This window comes from Elephantulus edwardii, unplaced genomic scaffold, assembly GCF_000299155.1.
Source record: "Elephantulus edwardii isolate Elephantulus edwardi_28Jun2011 unplaced genomic scaffold, EleEdw1.0 scaffold00247, whole genome shotgun sequence".
Lineage (NCBI taxonomy): Eukaryota > Metazoa > Chordata > Mammalia > Macroscelidea > Macroscelididae > Elephantulus > Elephantulus edwardii.
The window spans coordinates 413,521-438,067 of record NW_006399997.1 but is presented as its reverse complement, the minus strand read 5'-3'; the positions used below and the strand labels follow the sequence as shown (position 1 = coordinate 438,067).

Here is a 24,547-nt window from a genome sequence, read left to right as displayed (position 1 = left end):
TCCAGGGGAGAAGGATGGGAAATCTTTTCTTGTGTGAAAACCCACTGGAGGGTTGGCTATGAGTCAGATCCGACTTGATGGTACACAACTATGTGCTAATGGAATGTAAAGCATGTTGACAACAACTCGTACAGGAATCTTTATAAATAGCATTATTCAAAATGATCAAAAGTGGAAAACTCAAATGTCCATTACTTGGTAAATGGATACTCAAAAGGCAAGATAGCCACAAAAGGAACTTCTGACTTTAAGACAACTTGTACTTAACCATTAATGTTATGTAAAATTTCCCTCACTAAACAAATCTCTACTTGCAATAAATTCTTCATCATAATTGCCTTCACTTGTTCAATTGCAGCTTTTAAATCATTGAAAACTGCATTTAAGTTCTGCATGCCCTGTTCAACATAATTACAGATTCAACTTAAAGATACATTTATAAATGGATCTGTTCATATCTTGGGAATGCCTGTGTTACTCAGTCCTTAAAAGAAATGAAGTACTACCATATGCTATGACATGGAAGAACCCCCCAAAACCATTATGCTAAGTGAAAGCATCCTGTTTTTTTTATTTTATTGTATTTTATTATTCCATTTATGTTAAATATCCACAATAGACTTGCCTAAGTCTACAGAGATGGAAAGTCTATCAGTGATTGTCAGGGACTGGGGAGATGGTAGACACTGATTGCTAATTAGCACAGGGTTTCTTTATGGTGTGACCAAAATGCTCTGGAATGACATGTTTCATTTTGTCATTGACTTGATTTCCTAGGTTCTCTTAGGGGCCTGACAGGGCAGCGTAAAATTGTCCTCAAAGGGTTTCCAAGGCTATATTCTTTACAAAAGCATACTTTTCTTCACACACCTTTTCCTCATAGTGAGGCTGGTTTGACCTGCTGACCTTCACCCAGCAGTTGCCTGTTTAATCACTGTACCACCAGAGCTCCTTCTGGAATTAAACAGTGTGCTTATTGCACAAATCTATAAAGACAGTAAAAACCATGGAATTACATACTTTAAAAGGATCAGTTTTATAGTCTGTGAATTACATGGTTTGTACGACCTACTGACCTGAATAACAGCAACCTAATAACCTCTAGCTGTCAAGATTAGAGTGAAGTTGTCAGGATGAGTGTGAACAAAGCTGTATATAGGACTTCTGTGAAGCAATGTTGCTTACTGTGTATCCTGATTATTTAAGAGAAGAACTTTGTTTGGGTACCTGCACAGTGCCACCTTGGATTTCTTCCTTAACATGGTCTCAGTTTTCTCAATTTAATATGAGAATAATAACAATACCTACTTTAGAAAGTTTTAGAAACCCCACAGGTTAAAACATAGACACTACTGATATCAGTGCTTGTTGTTGTTGTTGCTGCTATGTGCTGTCGGGTGGCTTGCGACTGACTCATAGCAACCCTACGTACAACATCCCTAAACTCTGCTCTGTCCTGTGCCAATCGCATTGTCTCTGAAACACCCATCCTGATTACCCCAGTCATTGAATCAATCTACCTCATAAGGGGCCTTCCTCTTCTGTGCTGTCCCTCGACCCTCCCAAGCATGATGTCCCTCTCCAAGGACCTGTCCCTCCTTGAAACATGTCCAAAGTATGTTCGATGGAGCCTCAGAATCCTTGCCTCCAAGGAGCAGCCTGGTTTGACCCTTTCCAGGATGAATCTGTTTGTTTTCCTAGCAGTCCATGGTACCCTCAATACTCTTCTCCAGCACCACAGCTCAAAGGCATCAATTCTCCTTCTATCCTCCTTAGTCACTGTCCAGCTCTCTGATGCATAACAAGTGATAGCAAAGACCACAGCCTGTATCAGATGCACCTTAGTCTCCAAAGAGACACCATTGCTCTTCAGTACTTTGGAGAGGTCCCTAACAGCAGACTTTCCCATGGCAATGCGCCTTTTAATTTCCTAGCTACTGGTGCCAAGAGTTTTGACTGTGGAGCCATGCAAACTAAAGCTGTGAACAATCTCAATCTCTTCACCATCCATCCTGATGCTTTCAATTGGCCCAGTGGTGAGAATCTTTGTCTTCTTGACATTCAGCCTCAATCCATATTGACCCTCTGCAGCAAGTGCTTCAGGTCCTCCTCAGTTTCAGCAAGCAGGGTTGTATCATCTGCATATCAGTGCTTAGAAAGCGATAAACTATATATATAATAAGTACTCAAAATGACTAAAGACAAGTTCATGAAAATGCCAAGGCTCACTTCTTTCTTTGATATTCTAGAACATTATATTCTCCACTAAATGAGGATTTTTAAAAAATTTATTAATGACGATGTATATTTTATTTTAGGTTCTTTGTTACTTTTCACTAATCTGTGAAATTAAGATTTCTGTATTCTTGGTTCCCATTAACAAAGCAGCGCAGCTTCTTGCCACTAGGCCACCAGAGTTCCCTAATAAAAAATAAGAGAAGAAAATTCATGCATTCTTAAATGAGGATAAAGAAAGAATTATGATTTGGCTATGCTGGGTGAAAGGTATTTGTGAGACAGCCAAAATAGGAGTTTAATTTTTAAAAAATTTTAATTCTGACATTTTAAAATCACAAAAAAATCACAAATACTCTAACCAAGTGGTATTGATATGGTTCAATGGAAAAGAACATGGACCTGAGGGTTAACCAAGCCTACGTTCAAAATATTTTATCTTTGTTAAGCTGTGTCACCCTATCCATGATTTAATCCCTCTAAAAATAATATTATTATTATTGTTGCTGATGGGTGTCACTGAGTTGACTATGGATCATAATCTATGAACAAGACTGCAGAACCTAACACTATCCTGCACCATTCTCATGATGGTTAGTCACTCTCTCAATCCATCTTATGATGGTCTTTCCCTCTTTCCCTGACCCTCTACCTTTCCTAGCATGATATCTCTTTCCAAGGACTGGCCCCATCTAACTGCCCAAGATATACAAGATGAAGTGTCACCATTCTTGATTTTAAGGAGCACCTTTGGTTGCACTTTCTCTAAGACAGTTATTTGATCTTTTGGCAGTTCATGGCATATTCAACACTCTTTTCCAACATCACAATTCAAAATAATAATAACAACAGTGACTTCAAAATGTTGAAGAGATCCATATTTGTCCCCATTCTCAAGAAAGATGATCCAACAGCAAGTGGAAATTTTTGAACAGTATCATTAATCTCTGTTTTGTTGAAGATCATTCAAAAGTTGTTGGAACAGTACATTGACAGGGAACTACCAGAAGTGTAAGCTGGTTTTAGAAGAGGACATGGCACCAGGATATCATGGCTAATATCAGATGGGTCCTGGCTGAAAACAAAGAATATCAGAATAATGTGTATTTATGTTTTATTGACTATGCAAATGCATTTGACTGTGTGGATCTTAGCAAATTATGGCTCACACTGAGAAGAAGATATACTTAGACCAAGAAACTGCTGTGCGAACAATGCAAGGAAACACTGTATTTTTAAGATCATGAAGAGTATGTGTTAGGATTGTATTTTTTCTCTATACCTATTTAATCTATACGCTGAGCAAATAATTTGTGAAGCTGGACTTTGTAAAGAAGAGTGCTGCATCAGGATTGGAGAAAAACTCAACAACCTGCATTATACTAATAATACAACTTAGCCTGCTGACAGTGAGGAGGATATCAAATGCTTGTTGCAGAAGATCAAGGATTACAGACTTTGGTGAAGATTACATCTCAACATCAAGAAGACAAAGATACTTTTCACAGCTCAATAGTTAACATTATGTTAGATGGAGAAAAGATTGATGCTGTCAATGATTTCATCTTATTTGGATCAACAATCAACACCCTTGTTACCAGCAGTCAGGAAATCAGAAGATGTATTGTATTGGGCAAATCTGCTATCAGGGACTTCTCCAAAATGCTGATGAGCAACGATGTCAGTTTGAAGACTAAGGTGTGCCTGGCTCAGGCCATGGTCTTTTCAATCACCTGTTATACATCAGAGAGCTGGACAATGAATAAGGATGACAAAAAGAACTGATGCTTTTCAGTCATAGTAATTGAGAAGAGTGCTGAACATCACACGGACTGCCAAAAGATCAGATATGGTCTGGAAATTGTGCGGTCAGATACTCGCTGGAGGCAAGCATGATGAAGCTTCATCTTTCATATTTTGGGCAAGTAGCTAGTGAGGCTATTCTTTGGAAAGAGATATCATGCTTGGAAAGATGGATGGTCAGCAAAGAGGAAGAAGACCCCAAAGAGATAAGATTGACATTGTGACTTCAGCAATGGGATCCAGTGTCTCAGAGATGATAAGAACAGCATAGGAAAGGTCAAGTCTAGGGTTGGCTATTCATAGGGTAGCTATGAGTCATACATGACTTGATGGAACCTAACAATTTTTCATTTATCAATTATCTTTCTATCAGACACTTTACATTTATGACAATAATAAAAACAATCTACTATCTGACTACCATTCATATTGATGATGCCCACCTGGCAGTAATGAATGCCATAGTATGGGGCAAGATAAAGCGTGGTTCTGATGGTTTAAGATTATGTGTCAACTTACTAAAATCTTATTGCCATCCCATCAAGTTGGTTCCAATTTAGAGTGACTCTCCATTTCCAAGGCTATTTGTTACAACAAGAGGAGACTGTCTTTTATCCTCAGAGCCTCTGAATTTGAACCACTGGAGATGTCCAACTTTGGGGCTAACAGAGCCACTCTCTATGGACTATACCAGGAAAGCACCATAATTGTCAATAGTTTGGCAGTTATATAATAATGTAACCTGATAATTATACAATGATGTGATTGATGATGGGTCATTTTCTATTTTGTGACTGATATGGTCATCTTTCATTTTTGTATAACACTAATATTTTGCCATAACTTTTGGTCTTTGGAGGCTATCTATGTTGATAAGGGAGGAATGGGTGTATAATATATTGTTGTTGTTAGGTGCTGTCGAGTATGACTCATAGCAACCCTATAAACAACAGATCTGAACCCTATTCTATCCTGTGCCATCGTCACACTTCTTGACACACTAGAGCTCACTGCGGCAGTCACTGTGTCAATCCACTTGGTCAAGGGTCTTCCTCTCCTTCACCAACCATCCCCCCTTCCAAGCATTTTATATATATATATATATATATATATATATATATATAAAATAAATATGTGTATATGTATATGTATATGTGTGTATATATATATATAAAGAGTAAAGGATATTCTCAATGATAAAGTATTAATTATAGTTTTTAAATTTGAATAAATTATTTATGTACTGATTTGCAAAATAACACCCATACTTTCATTAATCTGCTACCTGTTTATCAGTTTGTGCTACTGTGGTAGTTTGCATGTTGTGATGCTAAGAGCTGCTGTCCATTATGAGAAAGTTTCAGTAGAGTTGTGAGACTAAGAGAAACTTGGAAGTTTATGACTGGATCATAATGGAACACTGTCTGATTTACTTGCTTTGTATATGTCATCAGGAGGGTTCACTCACTAGAAGAATATGTAATATTTGGTGAGTAGGGGGTCAATGATGATGATGAGTTAGATGGGCCTCAATAATGGACTACAGATGCGGGCTCTTATGAAAATGAAGCAGAACTGGACAGTGTTTCATTCTACTGTACAAGTAGTTGGAATCTTCTTGATGGCAACTGCCTAGCACGATCTGGTTCTGTTAGTACACTTTGTATCTCAGTATCTATCTGTTCATCTTATCTATGTATTGTATCTATATACATCAAGTCAAATTAACTGACAGTTGACCTTTTAATGGCTTTCTGAGGCTGTAAATCACACAGAAGGACATTGGCCATCTTTCCTCCTAGGAGCCACTGATGAATTTGAACTGCTAATGATGTCAGTTAAGGACTAAGGTGTGTCTGATTCAGTCCATGGTCTTTCCAATTACTTGCTGTACATCTGAGAGGTGGACAGTGAATAAAGATGACAGAAAAAAGAATTGACACCTTTGAGCGGTGGTGGTGGAGAATATCACAAGACGGCCAATAGAACAAACAAATGTATCTTGGAGAAAGTGCAGCCACAGTGCTCTTTGGAGGCAAGAATGATGAGACATACTTTGGACAAGTTGCTAGGAGTGGTTATTCCTTAGAGAAGGATATGATGCTGGGAAGCATGGAGGGTCAGTGAAGGAGAGGAAGACCCTCAACTAGGTGGATTAACATGGTGACTGCTGCAGTGGGCTCTTGTGTGTCAGGAAGTATGAGGATGGTGCAGGATAGAACAGGGCTCAGATCTTTTGTTCATTGTGTCACTATGAGTCATACTCAACTTGACAGCACCTAACAACAACAACAACAACAACAACAAAGAGATGCCTTTGTGTTAGCATCACAACTTTCTGTGGACTATGCCAGCAGAACTCATAGAATATTATCATCAAGTTAAATTTTTCCACAATTTTTTTATATGTACTGACCAGAGTAACCAGAAATCCATGTGCTAATCCAGAAGCAACTGTGTCTTTTATTTTTTTTTAATTATTTTATATTGGTTTGCTTACAAAGTTTATATACATTGTTTCACACCACTCTTCATTCACTTTGTGTTTCATACAGTCATTCCCATGCATTATGGTTTTTAAAAATGTTTTAAAATTATTTAAATTTCTTTCATTGTGTATTATAAATAATGTATACTGCATTGAAACAGATGAGAGAACTGTTTAAAAGGGATATATGATTAGGTATTATTGTCATGACAGGAGTCCAGAATGAAGGCTGCATAGTGGGATACTTAGTGCATACTTAGTATACATAGTGCATACTTAGGGGGAGGGATTGTATAACAGTGAAAGAATTTTTGTTTTACTTTTCAAAGAGAAGAACTAACTGGAGGGCAGGGGTAGGCAGGGAGAAAAAAAATTAATCATCATTGAATTATGCCCACTATTATCCTGTCTTTCAAGATCTCCACTGGATCTTTTCTATTTTATTTACTTCCCCCTTCCACTCACCAAATTGTGCGACCCTATGATTAAAAAAAACCAAAAACCAAAAAACAACAAAAAAACCCCACCCACACAAAACTATAAAGAAATAGCTTCCACATTGTATACACTTGATTTTTTAAATAGAAACTTAACACTCACGTAAGTTTCTATATTCTTTAGTTCTTAGTTTTCAAAGTAGAAAGTTGGCCCATCAACAAATGAATGGATAAAAAACTATGGTATAGTCACACAATGGAATACTATGCAGCACTGAAAAAAAGGAACTCATAAAACAGTACTCAACATGGGTGACCCTGGAAGATATTATGCTGAGTGAAATATCTCAGTCACAAAATGACAAATACTGCATAAAACTACTGTTATAAAACAGGACTGATATGGAGGTGGGGGAGAACTGAGAAAAGAGGGGATAAATAATGATCACTGCATTGGAACATGCGAATGAAAGAACTGTTTAAAGGAGTATATGATTAGGTATTATCTGTATGACAACAATTCAGAAAAAGAGGTGCACAGCAAAGTGGACTGGGGGAGGGAGAAAATTATGCAACAATGATTTTTTTTTAAAGTAAACTGGGGGTATAGAGAGGCAAATGTGCAATAATAGATGAATGAATGAAAACTCAACTTTTCTGTAAACTTTCGTTAAAATCACAATTAGAAAAGCCACAAAAATTAGAAAGTTGGGGAAATTTTACTTACTACTGAACAATGTTTTTGTTCCACAGATGCTGGTTCTGCTTCCATAGTAGCAATGGGTAGCCAGATAACACTCATGTGAACATCAAGGTTCTTAGCGACCACCATTGATTGTGCTGAAAGCTTTTTTATCCTATCACCTTGCTAAGTCTAGGCCAGATGATTGATGGTTCAGAAAATCAATAAAACTGCTTGTTAAAAACACACGAATTTATCTGTGCCATGTAAGATTTATTAGATTAGATGTAAGTCAATTTTACATTTGATTTTACGTGACCAATGCTCCAGGATAATATTTCTTGGAGGCGGGAGGGATGATGGCACAGTATAAGTGACACACTTTTGTCAGTCTCATGAACTGATGTGTCTTGGTGATGGCATAAACATTATCACCAGCTCCATGTAAAGGACTATAGGTATCTAGAATAAAACCAGCCACTGAATATTTGCACTGATGAAAAGAAACCAAGTACAGGCGATAAATTGGTAGATTGTGTTATAAAGTCATTACTGTTTGGCTTTGGGGCTGTACTTGCAGTTGAACATTTGTACATTGGATCTTCCAAGAATTTTCTCCCTATAAAAATCACAAAGACGTTTTGAAGACCTGCTTTAAATAAAGGCTGTTTAATCCTTCATATCCTCTTTCTTCCTCTCTGCAAGCGTTCTAGGTAGACAATGAATAACTTCTTAGTCTGACGTACTAAGGGAGCTCTGGTGGCCTAGTGGTAAGAAACCACACTGCAATCCTGAAGGCATGCGGTTCAAGTGCACTAGCTGCTCTAGTAGAAAAAGAAAGGCAATATCCTCCCATGTGATTAACTAACTGCCTCTGAAAACCTGCCAGAGGGTCAGTTATGGGTCAGTTCTGACTCAACGATAAACAACAACAGTCTGAAGCTTTTTCTGGAGCAGGGCAAGAGCAATAAGAACTGGAGGTAAAACAATTACTTCTTAAAATGCAGGCTACAAGCAAAATGATAGTAGAGATGGGATGGATCACAATCTCAGTAGAACTGAACTCATGCTATCCAGCTAGCAAGTTAGCTTTGAGTGAAAAAACCTGCAAAAATAACTATTCATAACAAAAGGTGTCTATTTCCACATGAACAATGCCTAGCATTCTATTTTCAAAGCTAATTCTTTAAGCATCAGTTTCTTCTTTGATCAGAGCTGTTTGTAAAATGTAAACTAAGATATGAACAGTTTTTGTTTCATGTAATGCTTATGCAAAACAATTTTATTTAGCAGAACTTAAACTTATTCTTAAACAATAAGCTTTTGTAGTTCACATATTCCTTTGTATATTTATGGTGGCATATAGGCCAAGAATATATCCTTGAATGTAATAATACAGAGGTTTTCCTTAACACACCATATAAAAGGTTCAGGAAAAACTAAAAATAAAGATAGAGCAGATATCTATTAATGGGTTTGCACATATTTTGTTTCTTTCAGTGTTGGGCTTAAAAATCCATTAGATCTATAGAAATAAGTATTTTAGGTCTGTAGAAACAAAGGTATTTAAAAGGACCTTTTTTCCTTTTTTTTGTTTGAATGTAAGTTTAAAAATCACACTGGTTTTTATTCAGTAATTCGTAGACGTTTTATAACATTAATTATAATTATGTTGATTACTGTAATTAATTAATGACAATGTCTGATCAACCCCTCATTGTGTACTACTCACCTAATTTAGCTATTTATTAATTTTTCTTATTGATTATTGAACCAAGAAGCAGCATGTCCTAAGGGGGCTGAGAGGAGTCCTGCACCACTGAGACGAGCCTAGAGAAGAGCCTTTCTGCAGAAAGGAGAATTTCCCTTTTTTCCCGATCCTGATCTTGATTTAGAAACAGTCTTGATTCTGAGTTGTACCCTCTTACTTTCTTAGTAAATTACTTAACTATAAGTGTGGTCTGTGAGTTCTGTGTGGCCATTGCAATGGATTATTGAACCAAGAAGCAAAGTAGACAGCGTGGTGGGAATGATGACTCATGTCAGAATTGGTAAAAATTTGGAGATTGGAGGTATGATGTCCATCTCATAGGATTTGGCCTTGGGCTGATCTTAATTCTCCTTATGTCTCTTGTCATTAGATTCTGATGCCAGAGGCTAATATGAGAAACTCCTAATACTGGGTTATGTTGCTAACTCATTAAACTATCCCTTTCTGATTTTTTAAAAATTCAATGAACAGCATTTATCAAGCATACACTAAGCACAAAAATAGAAGAAACAAAGCTATATGAGAAACAATATATGTCTTTGAGTTATTCAGGATCTAGCGGACAGCTAAGAAAGGAAATGATAACAGAGTAGGAAGATGTTTTGTGTTAGAAACATTATTCCCACAGCAATAGGAGCTATGAAGAGGATCATGGTAGATAGAAGGTAAGACTGGTATAGGATGGGACAGGTTTCAGAGCTGTTGTGCATATGGTAGCTATGAGTTACAGGTGACTCAGCACATAACAACTATACAATATAATGGGAAAGGGGCAGTCATGGCTCAGTGGTAGAATTCTCTACTTTCTTGTCTGTGATCTGGGTTCAATTTCTGGGAAATGTACCTTATGGAAATAACACCTGTTTGTCTGCAGTAGCTTTTGGTTTGCCACACTGATGGCCAAGTTTCAATTAAGCTACCAAAGACCAGAGGCCCAGCTTCTTAAAAATCAACCAAAGAATAAGATTAAGCTCACTAAGAGAGCTCTGTACGCCTTGTTGTTGTTGTTGTTATGTGCCGTCAAATCGTTTGCGACTCATAGCGACCCTATGTACAACAGCCCTAAACCCTGCTCTATCCTGTGCCAATTGCCTCTGACACACCCATCCCGATTACCCCAGTCACTGAAATCAATCCACCTCAATCCCTCCTGCGCTGTCCCTCTACCCTACCAAGCATGATGTAACTCTCCAAGGCCCTGTCTCTCCTTACAACATGTCCAAAGTATGTCAGACGAAGCCCCAGAATCCTTGCCTCCAAGGAGTAGCCTGGTTTAACCCTCTCTAGGATGAATCTGTTTGTTTTCTTGGCAGTCCATGGTACATTCAGTACTCTTCTCCAGCACCACAGCTCATAGGGGTCAATTCTCCTTCTATCCTCCCTAGTCATTGTCCAACTCTCTGATGCATAACAAGTGATTGCAAAAACCATGGCCTGTATCAGGTGCACCTTAGTCTCCAGAGAGACTCCGTTGCTCTTGAGTACTTTAGAGAGGTCCCTAACAGCAGACTTTCCCATCGCAGTACATTTTTTTTTTATTTCCTGGCTGCTGTCAAGAGTGTTGACTGTGGAGACGAGCAACTAAAGCTGTGAACAATCTCAATTTCTTTACCATCCATCCTGATGCTACCGAATGATCCAGTGGTGAGAATCTTTGTCTTCTAGACATTGAGCCTCAGTCCATACTGAAGGCTGCAGAAATGGCACTGCAATCCCAAACGCATAGGGTTTCAATCCACCAGCTGCTTCACTGGAGATGGATAGGCTAACCCCTTCCATGCGGTTAACTGCCTCTGAAAATTTGCTGGAGGGTCAGAAAAGAGTCAGTTCTGATTTGAAGGTACCCTACAATAACATCCTGGTGCGCATGGAGCACCATCAGTTGGGGACTGACTTGACAGCAGATAACAATGATAATAACAACGTAGGAATATGGTTTGGATTTACCAGCTGCTCCATGGGAGAAGAATGTGCAATCCAAGCACTTCAGGTCCTCCTCAGTGTCAGCAAGCAGGGTTGTGTCATCTGCATAATGCAGATTGTTGATGATTCTTCCTCCAATCCTGATGCCACATTTCTCCTCACAGAGTCTAGCCTCCCAGTCGATCTGTTCGGCAGATGATCCCAGCTGATGTTTTTAATACAGATTAAAAAAATACAGAACAGTAGGTGAGGATGGAACAAACAGTGCAGGAAACTTCAAAAGAAGATGCAAGGAATATAGAGAGTCATCGTACAAAAAGAATTGGATATGATCAAGAACCTAACCTCGACTGTGTGGACTGTAACAAGTTATGGGTAATTTTGAGAAGAAGAGAATCCCAGAACACTTAAATATGCTCATGTGAAACCTACACCTAGACCAAGAAGCTGCTGTAGAAATACAATAAGGGAACACTACAGTCTAAAATTAAGAAAGGGTTGTATCCTTCCTCCAAATCTATTCACTCTTCATGCTGAGCAAATTATTTGAGAAGCTGGACTCTATGAGGAGAAATGTGACATCAGGATTAGAGGAAGACTCATCAACAATCTGCATTATGCAGATGACAAAACCTTGCTTCCCCAAACTGAGGAGAACCTAAGGCATTTGCTACAGAAGGTCAAGGACTGCAGCCTTCAAAACTGACTGAAGCTCAACGTCAAGAAAAAGAAGATTCTCACCAGTGGGCCAACTTGCAGTACCATGATAGAGAAGAGACTGAGATTCTTAACAGTTTCAGTTTACTTGGCTCTATAATCAACACTCTTGGTTCCAGCAGCCAATAAATCAAAAGATGAATTGCATCAGGAAAATCTGTTGTCAGAGAACTTTCCAGAGTGCTGAAGAGCAACAATGTCAATCTAGAAACTAAGGTGCATGTGATCCAAGCTATGGTTTTCACAATTAGTTGCTAATGCATTAGAGAGCTGGACAATGACTAAGGAGGACAGAAGAAAAATTGATGCCTTTGAGTTGTGGTGCTCAAGTAGAGTACTGAGATGCTAAGATAATAAAAAGGTCTGTCTTAGAAGGGGTGAAACCAGGCGACTCCTTGGAGAAAAGGATTTTGAAGCTCCATCTCACATATTTTGGGCATGTTGCCAAGAAGGACTAGTCCTTAGAGAAGGACATCATGCTTTAAAGGGTGAAGGGAAAGAGCAAGAGAAGGAGACTCTGGATAAGATGAATTGACCCAGTGATTGGAGTAACCGAGTAGGAGTGTTGGAGACAATGACATTGGCTCAAGATAGAGTAGGGTTCAGAACTGTTGGGCATAGTGTCGCTATAAGTTGCAAGTGACTTGATGGCACAAAACAACATCACATGAAAGTAAAATTGCACTGAAGATAACTGAAAAAATTATTATAATGGTACATTAACATAGAACTAATATATTGAACAAATCATTAGAGAAATTAGACTTTATGAAGAACGTGGCATCAAGATTGGAGGAAGACTTATAAGCAACCTGCATTTGCAGATAATACTATCTTGCTTACTAAGAAGAGTGATGAGGTCTTGAAGCACTTGCTGCAGAAGTTAAAGGACTACAGCCATTAGTATGGATTATATCTCACTGTCAAGAAAACAAAAGTCCTCACTTCTAGGTCAATAGGGAACATCATGAAAAATGGAGATGAGATTGAAGTTGCCAAAGATTTCATCTTGCTTGAATCTGTAATCAATAACCTTGGTACCAGCTGTCAAGAAATCAAATGATTAGGTGTACTTGGACAATCTGCTCCCAGGGAGCTCTCCAGAGTACTGAAGTGCAATGATGTCAGCTGACATTCTAAGGTGCACCTGCTATAAGCCATTGGTTTTCTTAATTGCTTGTCATATATTTGAAAGTTGGGCAATGGCTAAGGACAACAGAAGAACTGATGCCTTTGAATTGTGATACTGGAGAAGGGTACTGAATATTCATTACTTGGATTGTCAAGAGAACAAACAGGTATGTGGTAGAGAAAATGAAATCAGAGTGTTCCTTGGAAGCTAGGATGGTGAAACTTCATCTCATACACTTTGGGTATGTTGTTAGGAGGAACTAGTCCTCGGAGAAGACATCAGACTTGGAAATATGGAGGGTCAGGGTAAGACAGGAATCCCCCAACCAGATGGATTGACACAGTGACTAAAGTAATGGTCTGCCACTTCCAAGTGATAAAAATGTTTTCCTTGAAGAATCTGAAAAACTTAGTTGTATCAGCTACCATTTTGGCTTTTCAATTTAGGAAATCAAATAAGTTTGTTATTTTGTAATATGTAAAAGGATCTTTGTATAGTGTTCTTATTCCTGAGCTCAACCTGAGTATTCTCTCTGGCCCCAGAAGGATGTACCTCTCTCTTTCAGACCTCTCTTTTGGATCAGCCTTTATATTGTATGTTGAGCTCTAGGGAAGCCATCAGAGTACACCAAGCAAGGGGAGTCAAACTTTTATGTAATTGTTAACTTGAGAGACACCAACTTCTGTTCTGCATAAAAAAACCCAACTTTCTCTTGCGCAAACCTAAAGTTCCACTCAACTCATCATTGATGTTAAGTTGGAACTGACTTATAGCTGACCCTCTATTGGGTTGCTGAGGCTGGGAATCACATGACAGGAGACTGCCTATCTTTCCCTGGTGAGTTCAAAGTACCAGAGAGGTGGGGTGTTTAGTTAGCAGGGCTAACTAAAGACTATGATGCCACCAGAGCCCCCTAAATGGAAATGAGTAAATGATAAACACTTAAATTGCTTTTCAACATAATTTCACAAATACAGCTTTAGCTCCTTTATATATAGATATAGAGATACAGAGATGATAGAGATAGAGAGATATATAGAGATATAGATAGATAGATAGAGAGAGAGAGAGAGAGAGAGAGAGAGAGAGAGATTTTGGTGTGAAGCACAAATAGGCTAAGACATTAGCTTAAAGTTACAAGTAAGTGGCAGTATCAGGTCTGGAAGCTAGACCACGTGCCATCGAGCTATTTCTAACAGATTGCAATACAAGACAGACTATTTCTTTATTTCTAACATTTTCCTTAATACCTTTACATTCTGCCTGTACTGGAAAAAAAATTTTAAATATTAAAAACATGGTTCAAAACCACCAGATGCTACGCTGAAGAAGGAGGGGCAAACTCCTTCCATGCCAATCGGATCCAATTCGATGGTACACCAACTTAAAAATAAAAATTTTAGGATCTCTGGTGGCCTAGTGGCAAGAAGCTGCACTGCAATCCCAGAGGTACATGGTTCAAATCCACCAGATGCTCTGATGGAGAAGGGGGGGCAATCTCCTCGTGGACCAGTCAGATCTGATTTGATGGTACACACACAGAAAATAATAAAATAAATAAATAAAACTTTAAAAATATATTAAAAACAGAAGAATATGCTACCTATTACATTTACTACAGGAGTACAATAAATTTTAATATGTATACTTAGTTTTAGACATAGCCAACAATATGTAATTTATTTTTATTACCTTACATAACATTTAGCTACACAATTATTTGATGAGATGGCATCATGCAATGGCAGAGGAGATGTCTTCTGTTGTTCATAGGGTCACTATTACTTGTAGTTGATTTGATGGTAATTAACAACAACATGCAAGAAAGTACATTTTTCTAGAATATTTTTATAATCAAGGCATATCAATTGATTATTTTAAAATACTGATTACAGGGCAAATGTTACTGTTAGAAGAAAAATCACATTTGAGGCAAGATTCAGAATGAACAACCAGTCTGTAGGATAGAAAGGAATATATAATCTTTGTTCAACAATATGAGCACACAAAAAAGGTCACACATATTACTACTGAAACTACATTAGTAATTCAAGGATAATGTTAGGATTTAGAAATAGAAACTGCTTAAAGTTACAAGTAATAATATTGATTTTGTTGGTCTGTGCTGTCATCTAGATCCCAACTTATAATGATCCGGAAGAACAGAGTAGAATTGGCTCATAGGATAGCCTATGTTATAGTCTTTGTAGAAATGTCTCCAGGTCATTCCTTCTGAGGATGGGAGGGGATTTGAATCAATGACTTTTGGGTTGTCGGCTAAGTGACTAATCATCACAGCACCAGTACCTCTAGCAGTGGCTTCAATTGCCTGTTTTTAAGTCAACAAAGTAATTTCTTTGTGTTTCAGTGTTTGATATCAGCCTAAATCGGGCAACAAAATAAAGCAAGAGCTAATAAAAAATGGAAAAAAACACAAAACACACACACACACAAAAACACACACACACACAAAACAAACCGAAAACCCAAACCCAACCTATTACTAGATATTTATAAGGCTATAAATTCTGAATGTCAGAACCACAAATAGCTAAAAAAGACTTTAATTTGTTTCATTGACAATGCATATCAGTGATTTTTAAAACCAATTTAAAAAATAAGCTTTAGCTAAATTTCCTTGAATGTGAAATATGATGAGTTAGTGCCTGAGGAAAATATTAATATACAGGATTTTATCACTAGAACTAATTTATTAATATGATAAAATGTTAATGGAACTTTCAGATCTACCAATAAACTTATATTATATATAAAGAAATAACTGTGCAAGTTTAGAAGGCCTATTTAGTGAAATTCTTGGCTCTCTTCGGTTCTAAAGAACAAAAAAATTCTGGCCATGAGTTTTTGGTGAGATGATATATCAATAACAGACTATATCAGAAAACTCTATATTAGCACATTAATTAACTTGTGAAGGAGATAAGATGCAGGAATAATGTTTGTTGTTTCTTTAAAAGATGGCAAGTGAATGGAAAAATCTGTCATTTGTCTACCTCATTTATTCTTGGAAGTTTAATGACGCCGATACTGATTGACTAAACACTGTAACTTCTCTATACTTTAGAAAATAATGTCCAATAGATTAAGGAAGAAATAGCCCCCTCTCTATGCCCACCCCTCAGCCACAAGTCACCCCAAATCAACAATGCTCTTTCTTCCTTGCCTACTTATACTGTGTCCCAAGGATTAAACCACAATACTTCTTAAGCAGACATAGAAATTTCAACTCAGTCAGCACCAACCTGTCTACTTAGAATTTGCATTATTGATGAAACACATGGTTTAACATTTCAAGTCTATGATGGACTTGCCAGAGATAAAGGTTCCTTTTAGTCTGAATGAATATAGACTTCTCTCCACAGAGAAATAATGCTGTCATTCCACCATCCTAATTAATCTGTGGCTCTAGGTTCTTTTTCCAGACAAGGTGATTAATTTAATAGTTTCAACCACACTTTTCTGGAGCAATTCAACACTGACTGCAGTTAGCATTTTAAGAACGGAAATCTTAAAATGAGAAGAAAAATTGGCTGTAAGCTAGTTTTGAAAATGTCAAAATTACATCTTTCTTTTTCTATTTAAATCAAAGTGTTTAAAAACAGTGACATGTGCCTAGTGGGCTTGGCTTATAATAAATAAAATTTCCATAAGCACTAAAATGGCTTAATAGGTTATATGCTAGAATATAAATGACTAGGAAACACAGGTCACACTCAGTTGGGATCAAGAGTTGGGAGAATGGCTTTTGGTTGCTGATAATGGTGCTATTTTCCTTGATTAAAAAAAAATTTCCATGTTCTTCCTCAAGCTTGGGACCCCATTCCAAGGTCAGTCTTCCTTCATCTTCCCAGAATCCTGCAGACCTGAGCACAAGGCCACACTGGACACCAGGAAGAACCTTCATTAACCTGCCTCATCCTTGAGGTGAAGGAAATGTCCTTCAGTAATCATGACTACCTGCTCTGGCCTCCTCACCCTCAACCAGTGGATTGTTTAAAAACAAAGAGTTAATGGTCTTCTTATGCAGTATTTGTCCTTATGAGACTGTGTTAGTTCACTCAGCATAAGACCATTATTGTAAAAATAGAAGGATAACTATTAAAACATGTATAGAAACTCAATGGGGGTGCAGGGGTGGGAGTGGATGGGTGAGGGCAGGCAGTGGCAAAACCACAGAGTTGCACAGTTTGGTGGGTGGAGGGAGGGGGGCAAGGAAAGGGGGAGGACCTGTGTGAAAAGACAAGGTAATGAAGGTCCAGTGGTAATCGATTTTATGAAATATGATGCAAGAGAAGGTATGAAATACAAAGTGAATGAATAGTGTGAAACACAATGTATACCGAACTTTGTAAATAAACCAATATAAAAGCCCTCATAAGGCATGAGAAGGACTGTATGAAACACAATGTGAAGAATGAAGAAACACAACGTATACAAACTTTGTAAGCAAACCAATATTTTAAAAAAAAAACCTACACAAAAAAAAATCCCCCCCCCCAAAACGGAGTTGCATTTAAGCATGCATCTTCACAGATGGTTTCCTTTCTTCTAAGCAGGGGTGAGAAAAACATTATAAAGGACTCTTTTCCTTATCTTATTTTCTAATTGGAGGACAAGGGAGAATCATTAGACAAATGTAAAAAGTGAGAACTAAAACATACAGCATGCCAGAAAGTGATGGGCAGTGGCTGAGAAGGGACAAAGCAGGCAGGAGATCGGGGCCTTGCCTTGGATGAATGGCAGCTGTTGTGGTCAGGAAGGTCTCCTAGCAAAGGTGACCTCTGAGCAGAGACTGAAGGGGTAGGGAGAGGGGATTTTTAGAAAGAGGGTCTCAGATTGAGGGTGCAGAAAAGTCAAAGGCCCTGGGGTGGGAAGGTGTCTGGCTATGGTTGAGGAACAGCAAGCACAATGAAGCTAGAGTGAGAGGGGGAAAATGAAGTTCAAGAGGTTAAAGGAGAATGAATGGCTCATGGAGGTTCCAGTGGGCCATTCTAAGGCTCGCCTGAGCAACTGGGGGAGCACTGGTGATTTTTATTAGAGGATAGGCTTACAGGCTTAAAAAGCACTTGGCAAAGATGGTGTCAAGAGACCAGAGGGGTAAATCTGGTAACAAGTGTCACAGAGTTTGTACATGCAACTACTCAAAGAGGGAAAATGTGGAACTGTAGAGCAATGTGTGATTGGCTAAGGGGAGGAGGGTGGCTTTTGGAGGTGCAGCTGCTTGGCTTTCAGGTCATAGATTAGCAGAAAACTCTAGTCTTGCCACTCCCCTCCCAGGTCCTCCTCTGGAGGGTCTGAGACTGGTCTGTAGCCTGCGTTGCCATGGAGAACACTGCCCCATCCCCACCCCCGGGTCCGCCTCCTGACCCTGAAGCTACAGGACCCAGAGTCCCCTCAGGCCGGTCTTTGGGTCTAGGCCAACACAAGCTCATCAATATTCTAAAGGCAGCAGCTTCCCGCCTGCGCCTTGACTCACTCCTGCCCACCCAAGCAGCGCCAGTTCCCCGCACCACCTCTGTGCCCACCCCTCAGCAGGGGCCCAAGCCAGGGCCCTGCAGCAGGTTCTGCGCCTGTGTCCAGCTACCCTGAGCGTTTCTCACCGTGTTCGCAGCCACAGGCTGCCGGTGGTTATTGGCAGAGAGGAGGCGCCTTGTGCTGCTCTCCTTCCTGGGGAGCGCACCCCAAGAGACCAGTTCTTGCGCATTCCCACATCAACTCCCTAGGGGACATTCAACTCCCCAGAACGCAGTTTTAAAGCACCCCCGCGCCTCCTGCAATGCACCAGACGGGGGAGGCAGGCATAGGAAGCCAGTGCATTGCGCCTCCACCAGGATGCACTGTGCGCAAAACAGGTGGACCATCCCCGACAAAATCAGAGGTTTGGAGGCTTGGAGAGTTAGGGGTGATTTTTCTTAGGACTCACCTTATGCAGTTTCCACATGGCCCCCAGAGCCTTGACTTCGTGGCTGGAATGTTTTCCCTCCTCCAAACACTGGTAGCAAACGGGCATCTTGCACTGCACACAGTACATGCTGTGGTTCTCCAGCTCATGGTCAGTGCAGGTGGAGACCTTGCGCGGGCTCAACCGCCGGCTCACGCGGCCCTGGGCCGGGGGCACTAGGCGGTGCTTGGCCAGGGGTCCCCGGGGCGGGTGGCAGCGCAGGCGGCACGGATCGCAGTAAAAGACATCGCACTGTTCGCACATGACGGTGGCCTCCTTGGGCGCCTTCTCGCAGAGCTGGCACTTGAGGGCTGCAGCTTTGCTCTGCTGGTAGCGGTCAATCACCCCTTCGAGGACGCGATTCTTGGGGAAGCCGCGGAGCCCCCGGTCATCCAGGATGAGGCTGCGGTGGCACTGGGGACAGGTGATGCAGGAGTTGCGGGGCACCGGGGCCAGAGCCGGCGACAGGTGGGTGGCTGGTGGCGGCATAGCCGGGGGAAACACGCGGACGCCGTTGGGGGACCTCTGGCACGGGGTCGTGGGGGCGCTGGCGAATCCCCCATAGGAGCCATAGCCGCTGTCCGCCTCGCTGTACAGACTCATCTTGTCCAGGTCCAGGTAGTCATAGTCGGAGACCCCAGAGCCCGAGGCCCGACGGCTCTGCGGGGACTCGGACTCTGGGGTTTGTACCAGGATGTTGCGGGCGCACGCTTGACATAAATTGTGAGAGCAGGGCAGGATGATGGGCTCCCGGTAGAAAGAGCCACACACAGGGCATTTTAACTCTTCTTCCATCTCTTCCATGGGGACCGGATTTGGAGCGAGGCAGCTGCTGCGATAAAAGCGGGTGCTGGAACTGGCGAGGTGGCCAGCGGGCCTATCGTGTCCAGCACCTTGGCCAGCGGCGGTGGTGACTCCTTCCCGCTTCGCCTTGGCGCGGACTCCCTCCGCGGCGCCTGCTCGGTACGTCCAGGAGCGGCCGCGCGGCGCGCCAACCCCGGAACGCCTTCTTCTGCCCTTCTAGTCCCGCCCTGGGCTTTAACCAGCATCCTATTGGGTAGCAGATGAGAGAGCTAAGTTCTCATTGGCTACACACCTAGCCTGTTTCCTTTCCTCTGCAGGCCACGGGGGGTTTGTTGGAGGAGTCTGGAGAAGAGGGGAGTGTTCGCTCCCAGCAGCGCGAGCTTCGGAGGGGGCTGGCGTGCTGAGGCGAGGGGACCGGGAAGGAGGTATTAGGCAGGATGACTCATCCTTCGCCCCGCTTGCTTCCGACCTCCGGTGCAGTCACCCAGGAGCAGGGGGCGTGAGAAACCCCTCCCCATAGCAAGTGGGTTGGCAGAGGGAGCTGTGTTTTTCGCCAACAGTTTGCGTTTGGCTTCCAGCAAGGGTCTCTGCGCCGACGTACCTTGTTTGGCCTGCGCTTCGCGTCGCGGGTGGCCCCCCCTTCTCCTTCCGCTCCTGGCAGCATCAGGCCCCTCACCCAGGCCTGGGATTCTGAGCTGCAGCAGTGCACATCTCCCATTCCCTGAACCCTCTCTAGCTGGTCCCTGGAGCTCCTACACCCGGGTTTGACCCTTATGAAGCAAGAGTCCTTGGAGTCTTTGAACCCTAGCTCCTCACCTCCAAAAGATAATTTGCTAGTGAGATTGCGAGGTTCAAACTAGGTAATTTGCACAAACCCCAATCCATTGTCATCCAGTCGGTTTCAACTATAGCAGTACGACAGAGTAGGACTGCTCTATGGGATTTCGAAGGCTGTAAATCCTTAAGGCCAAAGGTTTTACCCTATTTTTCTCCCCTGGTGTCTCCTCGGTTTCAGCCTTCCATCTTTTGATTGCTAGCTGAGCGTTTTAATATAAAGGCTCGGGGTTTTTAGTAAAAATTTATGCTCCCTTTATCTTATACTTCAAATTCACACTCAGCCTAGAGACCTGTATGCCAAGGTGTGCTTCTAGCTTCTTTTAATTCTCCTGCCTCCTGTTGTTGTTTGCTCTGTTACTGAGTTTCCAAAAGGCAAGCAAGACTTTTTATTCACTTGAGGCAAGGAGGGTTACTCTATTGGTGTCTTAGTGGTTAAGGAGTTGCACTGCCAACCCAAAGGCACAGGAAAAAGATAGTCAATCTCTGGTTCAATATCCAGCCTCTGAAAACCTAATAGAGAGTGCGTTGAATCAATTCTAATGAGACAGCAATGAGTAAGTGTGTGTGTGCTTAGTAATAAGACTCATTTGTTCTCATTCCCCCAAAATGCTGATCCAACAGAATGTGGACATTACTGAACAATATCATTAATATCACATGCAAGTAAAATCTTGCTGAAGATTATCCAAAATGGATGGACCAGTACAGTGACAGAGAATTGCCAGAGGTCCAAGCTGGATTTAGAAGAGGCCATGGCACCAGGGATATAATTGCTGATGTCAGATGGATCCTAGCTGAAAGCAGATAATGCATTTGGATTTTATAGATCAAAATAAATTGTGGTTAACTTTGAGAAGAGTAGGCATCTCAGGGCACCTAATCGTGCTCACATGAAACCTATACCTCGACCAGGAGGCTGTTGTGCAAAGAGAGCAAGGGAGCACTGAATGGTTTAAAATTATCATGAAAAGTGTGCACGTTAGCGCTGCATTCTTTCTCCATACCTTTTCAATCTGTATGTGGAACAAATCATCTGAGAAGCTGGATTCTGTAAAGAAGAGTGACAGCAAGATTGGAAGAAGACTAATCAACAACCTACGTTCTGCAAATGACACAACCTTGCTTGCTGAAAGCCAAGAGGACCTGAGGTCCTTGCTGCAGAAGATCAATGACAATGGCCTTTAATATGGTTTGCATCTCAACATGAAGGAAACAAAGATCCTCACCACTGGGTCAATAGACTATGTCATGATAGATGGAAAAAATATTAAAAGTTGTAAACAATTTTCTCTTGCTTGGATCCACAATCAGTACCCTTGGTACCAACAGTCAAAAAAATAAAAAAAGATGTTGCGCTGGAGAAATCTGCTGTCAAGGACCTCACCAAAGCACTGAAGAGGAATTATGTTAGTTTGAAGACTAAGGTGCCTAATTCAAGCCATGGTCTTTTTAATTGCTTCCTATGTATCTGAAAGTGCACAATGAATAAGGATAGCAGAAGAATCAATGCCTTTGAGCTGTGGTATTGAAGAAGAATATGGACTATCCCATAGACTGCTGAAAGAACAAACAAATACGTCTTAGAGAAAGTGCAGCCAGGGTGCTCCTTAGAGGCAAGGACAATGAAACTTCATCTCACATACTTTGAGCCTGTTAGGAGGTACCAATCCTTGGAAAAGGACATCATGCTTAGAAAGGTGAGTGTCAGCTAAAGAGAAGACGACTCTTAATGAGATGGATTGACACAGTGTTTATAGCAATATAAACTCAAGTATATTGGAGATGATGAAGATGTCACAGGATAGGCTAAGGTTCAGATCTATTGTTTATAGTTTTACTGTGAGTCTTATTCAATGCACTACTAACCAAAATGTCACCAGGAGGGGGACAGACAGTCTATCATAAAGACTTACAGCCTCGAAAACTGATGGAGAGCCACTGAGAGTCAGAACTAACTTGATGGGAGTGGGTTCAAGGTTTTTGTTTTAGGGGGTTTTTTTTGGCTGCAGATGAATGAATCACTGTGTCTCTGCAGAGCCTCAATCCTAACTAAATACTTATTCAATGGCAGGCATCCTGAATACCAGCTACAGCTTCCAGTATTGTGGTCTCTTTCTGTTCCCTCTAGTGAGGTCTGTGGTGATGACGGTGGTAGTGATGAGGAAAAGGAGTTCTAGAGTTAAAAACAAAGCAAGACCCACTGCAGTCTTAGCAGCAGAGCTAGTTGATGGGTTTGGATGGTTGCCCTTTTCCTTGGCAGGGAATGTGCAACCATTGTGCCACTATCTAGTGTTTTTGCTATGTATTAAGCACCTCTTTTCTTCCTCTAAGGTGTCATGGTTGTGCAGTTTTTGAAGAATTCGACTGCTACCTAAAGCTTGGCAGTTCAAACCCACAGGAGAAAGGTAAGGCAGTGTGCTTCTGTAAAGATGAATAGCCTTATAAACTCGCTAAGGTAATCCATTCAATGTCAATAGATTCTCATCCCTCTTCCCAGGCATGGCTGGAGATACCTGGTCTTGTCCCTAGCTTGCTGAACTCTTTTTTTGATGATGGAAGAAGCCCACGAAATTTTTCAAGTAACATTCTTAGGTCTAACTTATTTGAAATAGTGAGTAGTTGCCTTAGCTAAATGATTCATAAGTAAATGACCAAAATTCTTTCCAAATTCCAAGTAACCTGCCAATTTCCAGTCTTCAAGAAGAGAGATAACTTGATCACATGCAGTTACAGTTATAATTTAGTTTGTGACTCAGAGAAAAATAAGAGGTTTTATAACCTTATCCTTGGACAACTAGTCCAATAAAGCAGATTATCTTTCCAAACACTGTCTTCAGTTATAATGAAAGAAGTGGTTAGTGATTCTTTTGTGTGGAGAAAGTCCTTGGTGTTAAAGTCCTTTTACTCATAAGTGTTACACACTTTATTTTTAACCTGACTTTTAACTAGTAGAGCCTAAAGTTTTGAAAAGTATATACATTCTATTTGCAGGCATTAAAATTTTTTTCAAGTGTAGTTGATAGAATCTATTCTTGTAGAATACATCTGCTTAATGGTCCCCATAATAATTTATTTACAAATAGTTACTGAAAAGAAAAGTCGGTGCCACTCATAATGATCCTTTTCTGGGCTCCGTCTAACATACTTTGGACATGTTGTAAGAAGAGACCGGTCCTTGGAGAAGGACATCATGCTGGGGAGGGTGGAGGGACAGCACAGGAGGGGAAGGCCCTCTATGAGGTGGATTGATTCAGTGACTGGGATAATCAGGATGGGAGTGTCAGAGACAGTGTGATTGGCACAAGACAGAGCAGAGTTTAGGGCTGTTGTACATAGGGTCTCTATGAGTTGCAAGTAACTCGACGGCACATAACAACAACAACATATGTATTTAGCCCAAAGTCACAGTCATATTCGGCCAGTACATTGGAAATCTCATGGTAGATAGCTGCTACTCTTTCAAAGTGTTTGAACTTGCTTATGACCATGTAAGATCCAAGAAGGTTGCTTATTAGTAGAAAGCTAAGTTCCGAGTGAAGGATAGTGTTAAGGACTGTATGAAATTATCAATGGAATCGAATTGAGAATCCAGAGATCAACCCATCTATCTATGGTCAACTGATTTTTGACAAGGAAATGAAATCAGTGAAGTGGGGAAACAACAGCCTTTTTAACAAATGGTGTTGGCAAAATTGGAAAAATATCTGCAAAAGACTCAAGCAAGACCCACACCTCACTCCATACACAAAAACCAAC

At 40.7% G+C, this 24,547-nt stretch overlaps 1 protein-coding gene across 1 annotated transcript in view; it reads right to left on the bottom strand.

Annotated features, from left to right (window-relative positions):
* The window catches only part of TRIM9 (tripartite motif containing 9), a 169,073-nt gene extending 149,119 nt beyond the window's left edge, over window positions 1–19,954 (bottom strand). The window contains exon 1 of the mRNA XM_006899193.1: window positions 19,133–19,954. Coding sequence (XP_006899255.1) covers window positions 19,133–19,954 — 822 coding nt within the window. The remainder of the gene's footprint in view (window positions 1–19,132) is intronic.
* Window positions 19,955–24,547: the final 4,593 nt, after the last annotated feature.